The sequence below is a fragment of the Bos taurus genome, chromosome 5 (genome assembly GCF_002263795.3).
Source record: "Bos taurus isolate L1 Dominette 01449 registration number 42190680 breed Hereford chromosome 5, ARS-UCD2.0, whole genome shotgun sequence".
NCBI lineage: Eukaryota > Metazoa > Chordata > Mammalia > Artiodactyla > Bovidae > Bos > Bos taurus.
Window position 1 is genome coordinate 98,219,481 of NC_037332.1, and position 15,357 is coordinate 98,234,837.

At 44.4% G+C, this 15,357-nt stretch overlaps 1 protein-coding gene across 4 annotated transcripts in view; it reads right to left on the minus strand.

Moving 5' to 3' along the window:
* ETV6 (ETS variant transcription factor 6) overlaps positions 1 to 5,995 on the minus strand; it is a 288,749-nt gene extending 282,754 nt beyond the window's left edge. For 2 of the 4 annotated variants that reach the window (XM_024991434.2, XM_024991438.2), the window contains exons 1-2: positions 5,654 to 5,995; positions 3,084 to 3,278 (exon numbers count right to left, since the gene is read on the minus strand). In XM_024991434.2, the coding sequence (XP_024847202.1) occupies positions 3,084 to 3,218 (135 nt within the window). In that variant the 5' untranslated portion in view covers positions 3,219 to 3,278; positions 5,654 to 5,995. 4 annotated transcript variants of the gene reach the window in all.
* Between the last annotated feature and the right edge of the window lie 9,362 nt (positions 5,996 to 15,357).

Below are 15,357 nucleotides of genomic sequence, written 5' to 3' on the forward strand. Positions count from 1 at the left end.
TCAATAAATCCACACAGAGCTTGGTTTCTTACACACGTCTCATAACAAATATGGCAGTGAGGGCCTCTGCCAGGAAATCAGCACCAGTGCTTTTCCTAAAGTAGCATTCACAAATACATTGTTTGTACACCCCATGCCCCACGGGGCTTCGTTTGACACAGATTCACTCTGCTGGGAGTGTCACACCAAAGAGCAACTTCTCAATATCCATAACAGGCGCACAGGCTCTTGATGCTGGTCCCCAACCTGCCTCCAACCTGCCTCAGCGTGAGTAAACGCAGGTCAACTTGGCTGCACAGAATCTGTTTTAGTGCTAGCTTCCTTAGAAAATTCTAGAAACTGGGCTGTTTTTCCCCTCGACTTACCTATGCTAAAGAGGTAAGCTATTTCTCTAGGACTAGCTGCCATGTTTTCAGCTGATGCTGTTTGAAACACAGAGCCTCACTATGTATAAATTAAGGTGTATGTTTGAGCCTAAGGTTCCCCTCCAGGATTTCTCAGAAAAGGCCCAGCAAAGAGGCCCAGAGCCCTCAACCCAAAACACAAGTACCACCTTCTCACATACTATAAAAAAAAAAAAAGTACCACTGCACTCCATCATTGGGGATATATCCAAAACTCAGAGCGGAATCTCAAGAGAGTCATTTGTACACCCATGTTTATTGCAGCCTCATTCACAACAGCCGTGAGATGGAAGTAACACAGATGTCCTTCAACAGATGAACGGATTAAAGAAAATATGGCATATACATAAAACGGAATGCTGTGTGTGGCAGTCGCTCAGTCGTGTCGGACTCTTTGCGACCCCATGGACTGTAGCCTGCCAAGCTCCTGTCCATGGAATTAATTCTCCAGGCAAGAACACTGAAGTAGGTTGCCATGCCTTTCTCCAAGGGATGTTCCTGATGCAGGAATCGAACCTAGGTCTCCTGCACTGCAGGCAGATTCTTTACCATTTGAGCTACCAGGGAAGCCAAAATGGAATGTAAAACAGCCTTGAAAAAAAGGAAACCCTGTCCCATGCTACAATATGGACAAGCCTCCAGGCCATTCTGCTAAGTGAAATACAGTATAATTCTCCTATGAACTTTTAAAGGAGACAAAAATCACAGAAACAGAAAATAGGAAGGTGGTGACTGAGGGCTGGGAGGAGGGTAGAGGGGAAACTAGTGTTGAGCGGGTATAGAGTTTCAGTGTTGCAAGACAGAAAAGTTCTAGAGATCAGTTGCACAACAATGGGAAGAGACTTAACATGACTGAGCTGCACCCTCAACAATGGTTTAGAGGGTAAACTTAATGTTACATGCTTTTCACCACAATACAGAGAAAAGTTATTGTGGTAGATGGTGGTGCAAAGACAAGCCCATCGAGCCCTTCTTCCCTCATCCCCCACTCCTACTCCTTCCTCTTCTCACATCTAACAATATACCCTCTCGACCCAGGGCTCCCCCACACACCGTCTTACTTGGCACAGACCTCCATGCCCTCATACCAGCTGGCTTGCGATTAAAATGGACCAAGTTAGGAAGTGCCAGAGAGCGCACAGTCTATTGTATCGAATTTCTTTGGCCTTTTATAGGGACGAACCTGTGAACCCAGCCAGTACGGGGCAGGGGATTGAAAACCAAGAGGACTGCATTGCTCTGCCTCGGACACATATCAGCTGAAGCAAACCATTTAGCCATGTGGACCTCTTTGCCATAAAAGACGCTGGCCCAGGTGATCTTTATAGCCTCCCAACTCCGAGTCTCTAATTAATTCAATTGCTAAAGAACCCAGTGAAAACTTTAGAAGTCTCCTCAGCTGGACCTTCTCCAGTGATTCCTCAAGCCCCTTTATCTTTTACTCAACTCCACGTTTTTGCTTATTTTTAGACACTAAAGCAGTTTTTGAAAATATCACCAAAGTAAGAAAAATTATAAGGTCAAAATTCTACTGATGATGCCCTAGGGAGTGCCCCAGGCCTCCCTGAGTCAGCAGAGTGACTCTACAACCACTTCATGCCAGCTTGTGGATGCAGCGTTAAGTCACTCCAGGCACACAGGACAGAGAGGAAGGGGCCCTGATCACCTTCCATGCCTCACTGCAAGTCAGCCAATGTGACTGACACATATATCTAAGCCAGATGCCAAGGTGGGCACCAGACACAAAAAGATAATCACCACTCAACCCAAGGAGCTCAGGGTCCAGAGGGGAGTCTCCTAGAGAGTAAGAAAGAGAATTCATTCCACTAAGAAAGCCAGCCCATACAGAGGGAAGAGAGGGAGGGGACCAGGGAAGTTATCTGACTGTTTTCTATCGTATTCTGGAAGCCCTCCCCGATAGGGCTGGGTCCGCTGGGTCATAACTGCTTTCCACTACAACTTGGCTGAACTTAGAACTCAACAGGTGACTTGAAGGTGAAGACTGATGATGGAAAAGACAGCCTCTTCCTTCCTCCCATGCCTAGCAGTCAGCCACACGATCCCCTGATAAAAAACAGTCGACTTTTTATATAGTTAGTCCTTACATTTAAACAACCCCAGGGATTTCCCTGGTGGTCCAGTGGTTAAGATGCCACACTCCCAATGCAGGGGGCATGGGTTCCATCCTTGGTGGGGCAATAAAGTCGCTTATGCCACACAGAAAGACCAAAAAAAAAAAAGCCAAACAAACAAAAGCCCCCAAATGGTCGGGAATGGAAGCATTTAATCTCTCATGATGAAAGTGCCCAGTGCAGACACACAGAGGGGCGCAGTCCTAGTCTGGGTGACCTTGGGCTGGTCCACCTGTCTTCTGCTGTAAACATGTGTCTGATAACTTCCCTAGGGTGCCGGGAAGATGGTTATAAAGTGCAAAAGAAACATGAGAGCCAGTATCAGGCACTCATCAGCAACCACCACCACGCAAGCGATACATATAAAGGTGTCACTGACTGACTGATTCAGAAACTTTCACCTTGGAAATTCCACCGAAATCATACACTACTCTTTTTCTAGCAGAACTGACACTGCTCAGAAGTAAACAGAGTACTTCCCCCTGTGGCTGCCTCTGGTCGGGCTCCTCTGTGCTCCATCATACCAGCTGCTGAGGAATTTACTTGCCTGCTGACCAGCTGCTCGTAGAGGATACAAGCCAGGGTGAAAGATTTTAGGAGCAGACAGGAGAGGTGAGGGAAAACTCTCCACAGAGAGCTTTCCATGCCACATGTCCTCAGGACAGCAGAGCCATGAGCTCATCTTTTAAAGCTCCTGACACTCATTCTCTGCTCCACAGAAAACTTTATTGTTTACTGGACTCTAGAAAAAAAAAAAAAAAAATCGCTGTACTAGTGGGTTCCCGGCAAACATTTTTTATCATGCAGTCATTGTACCACATCCCAGGGACTCAGGGAAACACCGCACACAATCACCAGAACATTTTCAGACGAGCTAGAATAATCCCAGTCCTTGATCTCCAGAGCTTCTTACTGGAACACTGCAAACTAAACAAACTCCATGAGAAAATGCACTTCCCGTGCGTGCGTTTAAACATATGCACGGTCCAAGTAAGCAGTCGTAGACCGGTTCTATAAAGGACAATCCAAATTAAAAGTGATACTTTCACTACTAGGGAAGACCATTGGATCTGTTCTAATTACGGAGAAACACAGAAATCAAGAAAAGAAGCTTTCGAAAAGAATGGAGAGGGTAAACGATAAGATAGAAAATGATAACACAAACCATGGCTGCAATTTTTAGGTCACAGTGAAGAAACTGCGCTGTCTGGGTTTGGGATTGGTTCCCTCCGTGCATGTAAGGAAAGAGTTGCTGTAGTCTTCCACTGAGGTACCATGAGATGAGCCCCTCATTGGTATTTCTGCCTGCAGCCCCGAGCCCCTCAGAAGAGCGGGCTTATGCAGTCTCTTTAGAAGAGCTAGCAAACCACAAAACGGCTTGCTGTTCGTTGTCTCCACTCCAAAATCACTCTCCCATAGTTGTTCAAGTTCTCCTGAGGTCAGATTTATTGTCGTTGAGCTAAATACAATTTACAGATTTAATATCCTATTATTTAGTTACCTCTGTGTTATGAAGTATCAGATAGATTAGGCATACCCAAGGATTTTTCTGAACTCACAGAATCGAATTTATTCAGCAAAAGAAATTGGTTTTAAAGTATCAACCTACCTAAATTCTTTACTCTGACACCCTCTCCACCGCAGACATACTGCTATCCCCAGATACCTACACAGAAACCCGAAAGTTCCACTAAGCGCTTTTTGTGCGAGGCAAAAACAAATCCAACCCACCTTTTCAGTTCACATTAACCCTAATTCAAACCCCCTTAGAAATCGTGCCTGGTAAGAAATACTAACACCTGAGTATAATTATGAAACCCTAATGAGCAAATATGAGAAAATGTTGTGTTTTCCTCTAAACAGATCCTATGTAAATGCCATGTTAAAACAGGAGAGACGTTTCCCAAAATGCCCCACGGATGAAGAAAACTGGATATTTGTTCATTGTCTCTGCAGGGTCCCCTCAATGAACATATTAAATGGGCCAAGCCACAAACAAACTTCAGCAGCTTCAGCTTCTCACTGAAGAGGGCTTTTCCATCTGAGCATTGATGGAACAGTGAAATCAAAGTGCACACCGAACGCAGGGAAGGGAAAATTAATTGGGGGAGATGGACAAATCAGTGTGCCTCCTCACGGTGGCAAACTTTACAACTTTTTAGAAGCAACAAACCGCAGCACCACTAGCCTTTACAGACATACAGACATGTACATAAATGCTCACACACACCACTACTTGGAAGATAAGTACTGTGTTTGCAAACATCCTCCACCATCCTGCATTTACCAGACTGCAAATCTTGGCCAGAGACTGGGAGATTTCTACTCTTAGCTACCCTCTCTGCACTGTCAAAGTGGGAAGGTCATTCTGCCTGGTCACTTCAATCATTCTCCCTGCATCACAGGAGTTTTCTACTTTTGGATTGCTCAACGTTCAGATGTCTACGAGAGTAAAATAACCATTCAGCAACTTTATTCACCTTGGTTTAAAAAAAAAAAAGAAAGAAAGAAAAGAAAGAAATTCATTGTGCAATGCCCAGGAAAAGCTGACAGCACTACTGTCTCTCCGACAAGCGCTTGCAATTACAATGGGGGGGGGGGGGGCCCGCGGGGGAGAGACTGTCTGACCAGACTCGCGGAACCCTTAAAAAAAAAGATTCCAACCTCGATAGAGCCGGAGAACTTTTTTTTTTTTCTAAGGAGACCACCCTCGGGAACAAAAGTTACATTTCGATCACATGTTGGGAGTAGGAGTAGGGAGCAGGGTTGTTTTTTTTTTTAAGCGCACTAATTACCGGGGTGTTTTGCAGACCTGAGGACCACTCGGGTTCCTCCTGACCGACTGTGACCGGCATTTCCTTGTCAATAAAGCAAAGGAGGTGGGGTGGGGGCGCAGGAGCCGACAGGGGGCTCGGCGGGCGCGGGGAAGCAGCAAGGTTACACTAAAGGGTACGCCGCCGCCGAGAGCTGCATCTCCTTCCCCGGCGCCCCAAATAATTTCCTGCGAACAGAGCGACTGCAACCGCCCCCTCGGATCGGAGGAGCCCGGCACGATCAGCCGGGCCGGTGCAGCTCAAGGCTTTCCACCCCGGAGAGGGAGGGGGAGAAGATCTTTACCTTAATGCTACACTGAGCAGGAGTCTCAGACATGTCTCACAGCGAGAGAGATCAGGAAGTTCTCAGTTTTTTTTCCACTTTCCTTTCCTCTCCCCAACCCAGAAACGCTCCACGGCCAGCCGGACGCGGTCATTTAAGAAGTTTCTTGCAGCATCTCTCCCGGCGGCCGCCCCGGGGGGCCGCGAGCGCGCGGGGCGGGGCGGGGCGGGCCGGGCGCCGGCCGAGTCGCCGCGCGCGGGGTGGCGGGGGCGTGGGAGCGGGCGGCGCGGCGGCGGGGTCTGCAGGTCGCGGCGCGGCGACCCGGGGCGCTAGCCCGGCCGGCCTGCCCCGCTCTCTCCTCCCACCCGGGCCGGCGCCCCCGCCCCCCGCCCTCCCGCCGCTCTCCCTCGCCCTCCCTCTCTCTCTCTCGAATGTTTTCCTTCCTGGAAGAGAGAAACTGAAAGGCAGAACTGAGAAAGCTCTTTGCTCATTGATCTTGAGAGTTTCAGTGCAGAAACTGACGTGAATTCCCAGCACTGAGCTCTGCCTCTTAAAGGAGCCACCAGGAAATAAAAGCTCGGGTTACAGCCCGGCGTCGGGAAATAAAAGCCGCGCGGGGGAGGGGGAGAGAGGCCGGCGCGGCGGGCGGGGGCGGAGGACGGTGCGCGAGGCCCCCAGGGCCCGGGCGCGGGGGTGCTAAGCTCCGCTGGGCCGCCGCCGGGCTCGCGCTCGGGGCCCCAGAACCCTCCGGACAGGATCAACGCCTCCCCCTCCCCTAGTTCCGTCTCTTAGATACACTGAAAGGCACAGGGCTTTTTTTTTTTTTAATTTTTCCTCCGCCCCCCCCCCTCCCCCGCCACCCCGAGCCGAGCGCAGACGCAATGAAAATAATTATATAGGAAGGGACATTCCGGTAAGGACGCGGAACCCGAAGGAGGAAATAAAACAATAGCCTTTGTTCTGCTACTAGACCGCGGCCTCTTTAAGAGAATCCACCAGGAAATGGGAGATCGGGTTACAGCCCGCACCGGGGAAAAGGGGCGAGCGGGCGAGCGGCGGAGCGCGACGCCGCCGGAGACAAAGCGGGGCTGCTGCCCGCAGATGCCCGCCCGGCCGCGGGGGGGAATTCCCCGCCGAGGTGGGCGCCCAGAAAACGCTAGGTGCGCGCGCGCACCCGCCCGGCTGGGGATGCGGTCGCTGCCCGGCCGAGCACGCGTCCTGGAGAAGGGAAGGCTGCTGGGCAGTTATCAAAGGCGGTTGAGTTCCTTTTCCTGACCACCACCACCCCCAGCCACCCTTCCTCCGTCTTTCGAAATCCGCTGTCCTTTTAAAGCAATAGCGGCCGCTACCAACCGACAAAGGGGACTCGAGTACAAAGTTGACAGAACGGGTTCCTGGAGATAATAGCCCTCCCCGGACCGCTTCTCAGAAGCCGTCACTGCCAGATGGGACGACCCCCGGGATCCTGCCGGGAGGGTGGGAAGAATATTTGGCTGGGAAAACAATTGAGAGGAGGTTAAAGCCGGTGGGGCTGAAGGTTCTATCCTTGAGTACGTGTTGTCTGATCACTCTATTATTTTTATTGTTGTTTATAGTCTCTGAAAATGCTCCGAAGCGTCCACCGCTGAAGTGGACACGTCATTAATTTATATGTAAATTCTAAACCCTGTTAGTACTTTCGGCTTTAACGTATGGATGTGTATTAAATTATGAATATATAGACCACGACTCATTTCCCAGAGCCTCCCCATTTTCCTACCACTTCCCTTCATCTCTCCACGTGATAAATCTTGTGCAGACTTTTTTACACGCTCATTCGAAGAACACTCTGAACCAGGATTTATTTAAGGGGTTGGAATGGGAAAGCCCTGTTTCTGGGAAGGTGGGAATAATGGGATTTTGTGAGTCTCCGAGGACCTCAGAAGTCCTTGTAGCTGGTAGTCCTATTCTTCCCGGGAGGGCTCACATCCACACCAACTCCTCTGCCTTGAACCACCTGCTGCCCCCCATCCCAATCCACACACACGTATCTGCCTTTGATCCCATGGCTGGTGTTGCTGGCATTGGTTCTGATGTCCCATTGCTGGGTTAAGTCCTATAAACCTCTACATCCCTTACTTACCAGTATGATCTTTGACAGCTCACGTTCTCAGCTTGGGTAAAATGGGGTGGGGTGGGCTGGGGGGTGGGGAATAGTACCTATCTCTTAAGATTCCTGTGAGTGTTAAATGAGCAGATATATACGAAGTGATTATCTGAGTGCTTGCTATATATTTTACCTGCTCAATGTTAGCTACAATTATTTAACCTCAGGACCGAATTAACGCTCAACTTTATTCTCTCTCCTAACTTTCTCCAGGTGACTCACAAAAGTCGTTTAAATGAGTGTGTGTGGTCCAAAGCAAAATATTGCAGTAGCTGCTGTGGCAAATGTTGCATTTATCCAGGGGCTGGTGATCTCTTTCTAGAAAGCTCCTGATATTAAATATTTTAGGCTTTGTGCCTCAAGAGACAAAATTTAGATTTTGTAGTTACTTATGTAACAATTGAGAAAACAAACAAGATATAAGGTGTAATAATAAGAGTTGTAATACAAGTCTAACAATGAGAGGAATGGAACTCTTTTTTAGGGGGATAACATTTCACTAAGTTAAACATCAGTTTAAAGTAAATGTTCTCTATCATCACAATTGATTGCAAAGGTTTATCTGTTAATGTGGATCTCTCATGAGATTTTACTTATTTCATTTGGAAATATCTTTTCACCCAGATAGGATACTGCCAAATACATCAATCCATGAGCATATGGTTTTACTTGAGCGTATTTATTGCTTATAAGGCAGTTATACAATTTTATTGGAATTCTATAAATTCTCTTGATATTTCACCTTTAGAATGCCATTACATTGCAGGTTAATCATTTCCAATTGAAAATTAGGTGGAAATGCCTCAATTGCACAGTGAAGTGGATTTTAAGTACGAAAATGTCTTTTTCACTTGCGTCAAAATCCAAAACCACTGTTGGAACTGTAGTTTGAGCTCAGAAAAATAGAACTGCTGCAAATTTGTGTTAGAATGGAGATCTTGCTTCTTGTTTAACTTTTTTTAAACTTGTTTGAACTGAAGTGTATAAAGCAGCTTGATATTATTTGTGATTCAAACAATGTTAATTGTGTCAAAATAATTTAACTGCAGTATGAGCTTCACATATAGCTAGCTGTATTTTGTTTTGCAGTTTTAGGTTGAATTCATGAAAAACATTATCAAGTCTATAACAAACTAATTTCCAAACTACTCAGTAATTATGGTTGAAGGACGTTCTTTTCGTTCATTCGTTCCCATTTGTCAGGTGTTTCTCTATTCCTTGTTTCCTGATTTCTTTGGGGGTAGTAAGGTATTTTTTTCATGTTCCATTTAAATTCCTAGATGGTCTTTCTAGTGTTCTGCTTCTATGCTGAATATAGTGGTTGCTCTAGAAATTACAATTTGTGTCTTTAATTACCACAGTCTATCTTCAAATAATATTCTAACTTATGGATATATAAGAAAACTTACAACAGTATAATTTCATTATTATTCTCCCATCCTTTATGATATTGTCCTATATTTTATTTCTACCTATTATGAAACCCACCATACATTGTGTAGTGGTTGATACTTTTTTCTTAATATTGTAAATATATGTGTATAATGAAGGTACTAAAATATGTGTCTCTTTTTCATCTGCCCAACTATTTATCCTTTTTGGTACTTTCTTATTCCTTCTTGCAGATCTAGTATTATTTCTTTTTGTCCTCAAGAACCTCTTTGGCATTTCTTATTGGAGACAGAGTCTTCTCAGCTTTGTCTGTCAGAATGTCTTTAGCTCACATTCATTTTTGAAGGATAATTTTCAACTGTATATAAAATTTTATGTTGACGGATTTTTTTTTTTCCTTTTGGCACTTTAAACATGTCATTCCATCTCTGTCTCCATTATTTTTGATTAAGATTCATTTGTAGTTCATATTTTAGCTCCCAGTTCATAATGTCTTTTTTTCTCTGGCTGTCTTTAAGATGTGCTCTATAAATTTGGTTTTCAAAATTGTGACTAGGATTTGCCTACATATAGGGGGTTGGTAGTTGTTTTTTTTATTCTTGATGTTGGCAACTATTCCTGGACCTATAAGTTGATATCTTTCATCAGTTTTGGAAAATTCTCATGTATTAGCTCTTTGAATATTCTTTCTGTCCATTCTTTGTCCTATTCTTTTTTTTACTCCAGCTGATGCAAGCGTTAGACCATATGACATTGTTCCATAGACCTAAATACTCTTTTTTCCCTTTAACTTTCTATTTGGATGCTTTCTATGACTATTTATCTCTTTTCTAAGTTTTTTCCTCTGTATCATCCAACTTACTATGAAACCTATCTAGTTCTTTACTTCTGATACTGTTTTTTTTATTTTTAGCATTTCCATTTTTTAATATTCTTCATCATTTCTCTGAAGTTGCCCATATCATTAAACATGAGTTCTACTTTTAAGTCCTTTAGCATTGTTATACTGTTACAGTTCTCAAATACAATGTTTTCTTGGTTAACTCCTATTGGTTTCCTTTCTTGACCATGGGTTACATTTTCTTACCTTTGTGTGTGTGTATTGATTTTTTTACTGGACATTTTATATAAAAATACATACATTATGTAAAAATACACAGTAGAGAATGAATTAAATGATATTTCCCCCGCCCCAAAGGGGTACACACATTCTCCTATAAGAACTGGAGCTGAGTTAATACAATTTATAATCGAGCCAGATGTGAGCTTTGTTGTAATTTTGCAGTTCGATTCAGGCAGGATCAGAACTTTTCTTAGATACTGTCTGAGTGCTGTTATCTCAGCTGTTCTGCCTTGCTTGGTATCTTCATTATCTTTCAAGCCTTTGAGTAGGTGCTCCCTTCTCTCCTGCCCTGACCTTCAATTTTGTTAGCTGAAGGCCTGGAGTGCCATGAGTTTTCTCAGTTCTCCCACCATCTGTAAGTCTGTCTTAACTGAAAGTCCAATGTGTCTCTGAAAGTGTCTCTCAGCTCTTCTTCACTGTCCTTCTATTTGTGGTCCGATCCCAGTGGTTCATGAAAATCAGTGGGAAAGAATTGTGAGATAGTATAGTTTTGCTTTCAGCCATTAAATGGCTGTTTCAGCCATTAAAATTTGTTAAAAGTTAGGCTGATTTCTCCTTGCCATCATCTGTGGTGGGGTCCTCTTGTCTATAATTCAGTCAATGGTGAGAACCAATGCGGATCTTTTCTTTCATTTGAAGAACTGTCATTTTCTGAAATTTAATTCACTGAGGTTTCTTTGTTCTCTCATCTCTCTGATTTTTTTGGGGGGGGGGGGGTAATTATGTAGACTATACTTGCTCCAGTGTTCTTGCCTGGAGAATCCCAGGGACAGCGGAGCCTGGTGGGCTGCTGTCTATGGGGTCGCACAGAGTTGGACACGACTGAAGCGACTTATCAGCAGCAGCAGCAGCGTGTAGACTATGTAATTTGTTTGGGGTGTTAGGGAATGAATTACAGTCTCTTGTGACTTTCTACAAACTGGAAGAGGAACCTGAATGTCTAATCTTTATCCTACAAGAGTGATGAGGGGGGCGGAATAGTGGGGAAGAATGAACAGTTAAGAACATGTGGAAAGTGGATGTGCTTAATTTAAAAACATAGTCATTATCATAATATAGTTATATTTTTACAATGAAAATAATAACATTTTAACAACATAGACTGCAAAAAGAAACACCATCCACGTATCTCTGCCACTCCAGCGTTCCTTAACCCAGTGGGCATGCTTCTTTAAAAGGGTTCTGTTATAACTAGTGGGGTGGGAAAGAAGACGAGAAGTGTTTATGCTTATCCAAATAAGACAATGGTTTTTAAACCTTAAGAGTCCCTGCCAGGGATTTCCCTGGTGGTCCAGTGGTCGAGACTCCCTGCTCCTAATGCAGGGAGGCTAGGGAACTAAGATCCCACATGCCATGCAGTCTGGCCAAAAAATAATAAATTTTTTTTCAGTTGTTTAAAACAAAATCACTGTGCAAAATGATCAGCTTCCCATAGGCCCGTCCAGCCATTTATATTTTTAGCATTTTTCAGTCCTCTATCACGTCTTTCCCCATCTAACCTTCAAACTATTGTATTCCATATGCCTTCTCCCCATGGCGTCCTCATCTCTCTTACTAATGCCACCATATTATCAACCTCCAAGTTAATGAACCTCAAAATAATTTTTGACATGCTGCTCTCTTTTATGCCATAAATATTGCCTCGTCCCAAATCTGTTTCATTTCACAGATTCTTAATCTTTCCAGAAGCACTAACTCTTCAGCTTGGATTATTGCCACTCCCCTTTTTTCAGCACCTAACTTCTATAGTTCATGTATAATCACTGCTGAATCGCCTATCTCTGCTCAGATCTCTTAGTTCATTACCCATTTCTATCCTCAGGCCTTGTCCCATATTACTCAAAACTCCACCCACACACACAAACTATGAAACTGTTTTCCATCGAGTAGTACCTGAAGATCACCTTTTTAAAAATCCATCTCACACTGCATAGATGGAAGGTATCCAAAAGATAAGCAATCAGAATGCTGGAGTGGATTTGTTTTGTGAGAACTGTGCAACTGTCCCCTAATTATGATTTGGGAGGGTTCAGAAGACACTCCCTTCCATGAGGCTTTAAGTAGTGCATTGTTGAAGCAAACACCAGCATCCCTGTGGAGTTCTGTAGTAGTCTTTCTCTGTGAGCCATTGAATTCACTGACAATGGTGGGATACTGGAGTGACAGGTGCTAAGTCACATGGCTTAACTATCTTTGTTGTTGTTGTTCAGTCGCTTAGTCCTGTCTGACTCTTTGTGACCACGTGGACTGCAGCACACAAGGCTTCCTTGTCCTTCACTGTCTCCCAGATTTTGCTCAAACTCATGTCCATTGAATTGGTGATGCCATCCAACCATCTCATCCTCTGTCATCCCCTTCTCCTGCCTTCAGTCTTTCCCCGCATCAGGGTATTTTCCAATGAGTCTGCTCTTCACATCAGGTGGCCAAAGTATTGGAGTTTCAGCTCCAGCAACCTTCCAATGACTATTCAGGGTTGATTTCTTTTAGGATTGACTGGTTTGATGTCCTTGCTGTCCAAGAGTCTTCTCCAGCACCACAGTTTGAAAGCATCAATTCTTAGGCACTCGGCCTTCTTTGTGGTTCAACTCTCACATCCGTACATGACTACTGGAAAACCCATAGCTTTGACTAGACGGACCTTTGTCAGCAAAGTGCTATCTATGCTTTTTAATACACTATCTAGGTTTGTCATAGCTTTTCTACCAAGGAGCAAGCATCTTTTAATTTCATGGCTATAGTCACCATCTGTAGTGATTTTGGAGCCCAAGAAAATGAAATCTGTCATTATTTCCATTTTTCCCCCACGCATTTGCCGGATGGGACTGGTCTTTGTTTTTTGATTGTTGAGTTTTAAACCAGCTTTTTCACTCTTCTCTTTCAACTTCATCAAGAGGCTCTTTGGTTCCTCTTCACTTTCTGCCTACACTTGCTGTAGGATGGTGTCACCTACCAGAAAAAAAGAGAACATGGTTGTCATAATGGACAGCAGAACTAAACTGGTCATCAGAATGGTTTGATCTTTGTAACTGGCTAATTTATTGTGATCTCCCTTGGACTGAAATAAATAGACATCCTAATAAAGTCTTACTTGGTTTGTATACACAAAAAAAGCTCTAGGTCTAGAGTCAAAAATTGTGATTTGTGTCCCAGTAACAGTGCTGGGTCCCTGACTTATTCCCAGACTTGATTTGGTCCAGACTGAGTAGATACAGAGCCCCTTAAATTAAGGGGAAGCAGCTCTCCTTAAGAAAGAAACCCACTACACTGCCCAAAAATATGTACTATAAGCCTCTACCTACCATTCCCCGAAGGCACTTGTGGCCACTTACCAGTATGGTTGAGCATTAGGGAAGGAGAAACAACCAGAATTGGGGGCAGTTACTGCACACTGGCTCTGAGTTAACACTGAGTCCTAGAAACTCAATAAGTGGAGTTTCGGCTTGAGTAGTGGTCTTGGTAGATACCCAAATCTGCTCCATGATGATTTTCCCAGGTCTGAAATACAGAGTTGGAATTTATATATTCACCAAATGGTAGGATCCCCATGTTGTTCCCCAAATTATGAAGTGAGGGATTTATGATAAAAAAAGACCAGAAAGTGTATACAGAAACCAACACAACATTATAAAGCAATTATCCTCCAGTTAAGACTAAAAACTAAAGGCCAGAAAAAAGATATTCCTAGAATAACTTTTTCTTGCCAAAATAACAGACTAAAGGTAATAGCATTCTTGGAGGAATTACAGAGATTGTGGCCACAATAAAAGTCTTAAAGGATGGAGAAGTCGTGATTTCTACTACGTTCCCATTCATTTCACCTATTGGCCTGTGAATGAGAGACAGGTCTTTGTGAATGCTGGTGGGTTATGGTGAACTTAATCAAGTCATGATTCCAAAAGTATCTGCTTTTGCAAATGAGGTTTCTTTTTTGGAGCACATCAGTACCACCCTTGGTACCCATTATGCAGCACTTGACCTGGTGAATACTTTTTCTCTTATCTCTCATAGTAAGGGGGGACTTCCCTGGTAGCTCAGAGGGTAAAGTGTCTGCCTGCAATGCAGGAGACCTGGGTTTGATCCTTGGGTCAGGAAGATCCCCTGTCTCATAGTAAAGACGACAAAGAATAGTTAGCTTTCACCTGGTAGGGGTGACAATACACTTCACTGTCCTGTCTCAAGCCTTTATCAACACTACAGCCCTGTATCATCATTTAGTCTGAAGAGACATGGATTGCCTCTGCATTCCACAAAATATCACTTTCGTTCATTATGGCAGTGACAGCATATGGACCGGACCTGATCAGCAGGAAGTAGCAACTATCCAGAGGGTAAAAATAAATTGCACAAAAGCTCAGGGGCTTTCTGCCTTAGTGACTGCCCTCTCTAATCTGGGGCATGGTCATGATATCTCTATTAAGGGGAAGAATAAGCTGCTGGATCTAACCCTTCCCACCCCAGAGGAAGAAGCATTACTTCTACTGGCTCCCAGTTTTCAGTGGGGCCCAGTGTAAAAGAAGACTCTACAACAGACCCATGCTGTGTGGGTGCTCCTCTGCCCTTTGAGCCCTTTGATCCAGAAGACCCACTGAAATTTGAAAGACCCATGACAAAACCCAGGAAGCCACTGGGCTGGGCACACACAGCAGTGCTCCAGTGTGAGTGGAAGTATATACAGGTTTGGGCACAAGCAGGTCCTAAAGGCACAAGGAAGTTGCCTGAGCTACTGGCTCAGATTCCTATTGTTCTTACTCCTGTTAAACTGCCTCCTGTCTCTCAACCCACACCTACAGCCTCATTGGAAGTTCTCTGTGTCCACTATACTAATGAAGACAAAGTTCAGGCCTGTTTTCAGGTGGTTTTCAGTCAACATGCTGATATCAGCTGAGAGTGGACAACTGTGGCCATACTGCCCCACTCTGGAGTGGCTCTAAAGGATAGTGGTCACAAAAAACCCTTCCAGTGGTCAGAACTGGAAATGGACTTACCTTTTTTGTCTGCCAAGCTTTGAGAAAAATCACTGATTGTGGACTTAAAAAATGCCCTCTTCATCCTCAGAGTATTCGA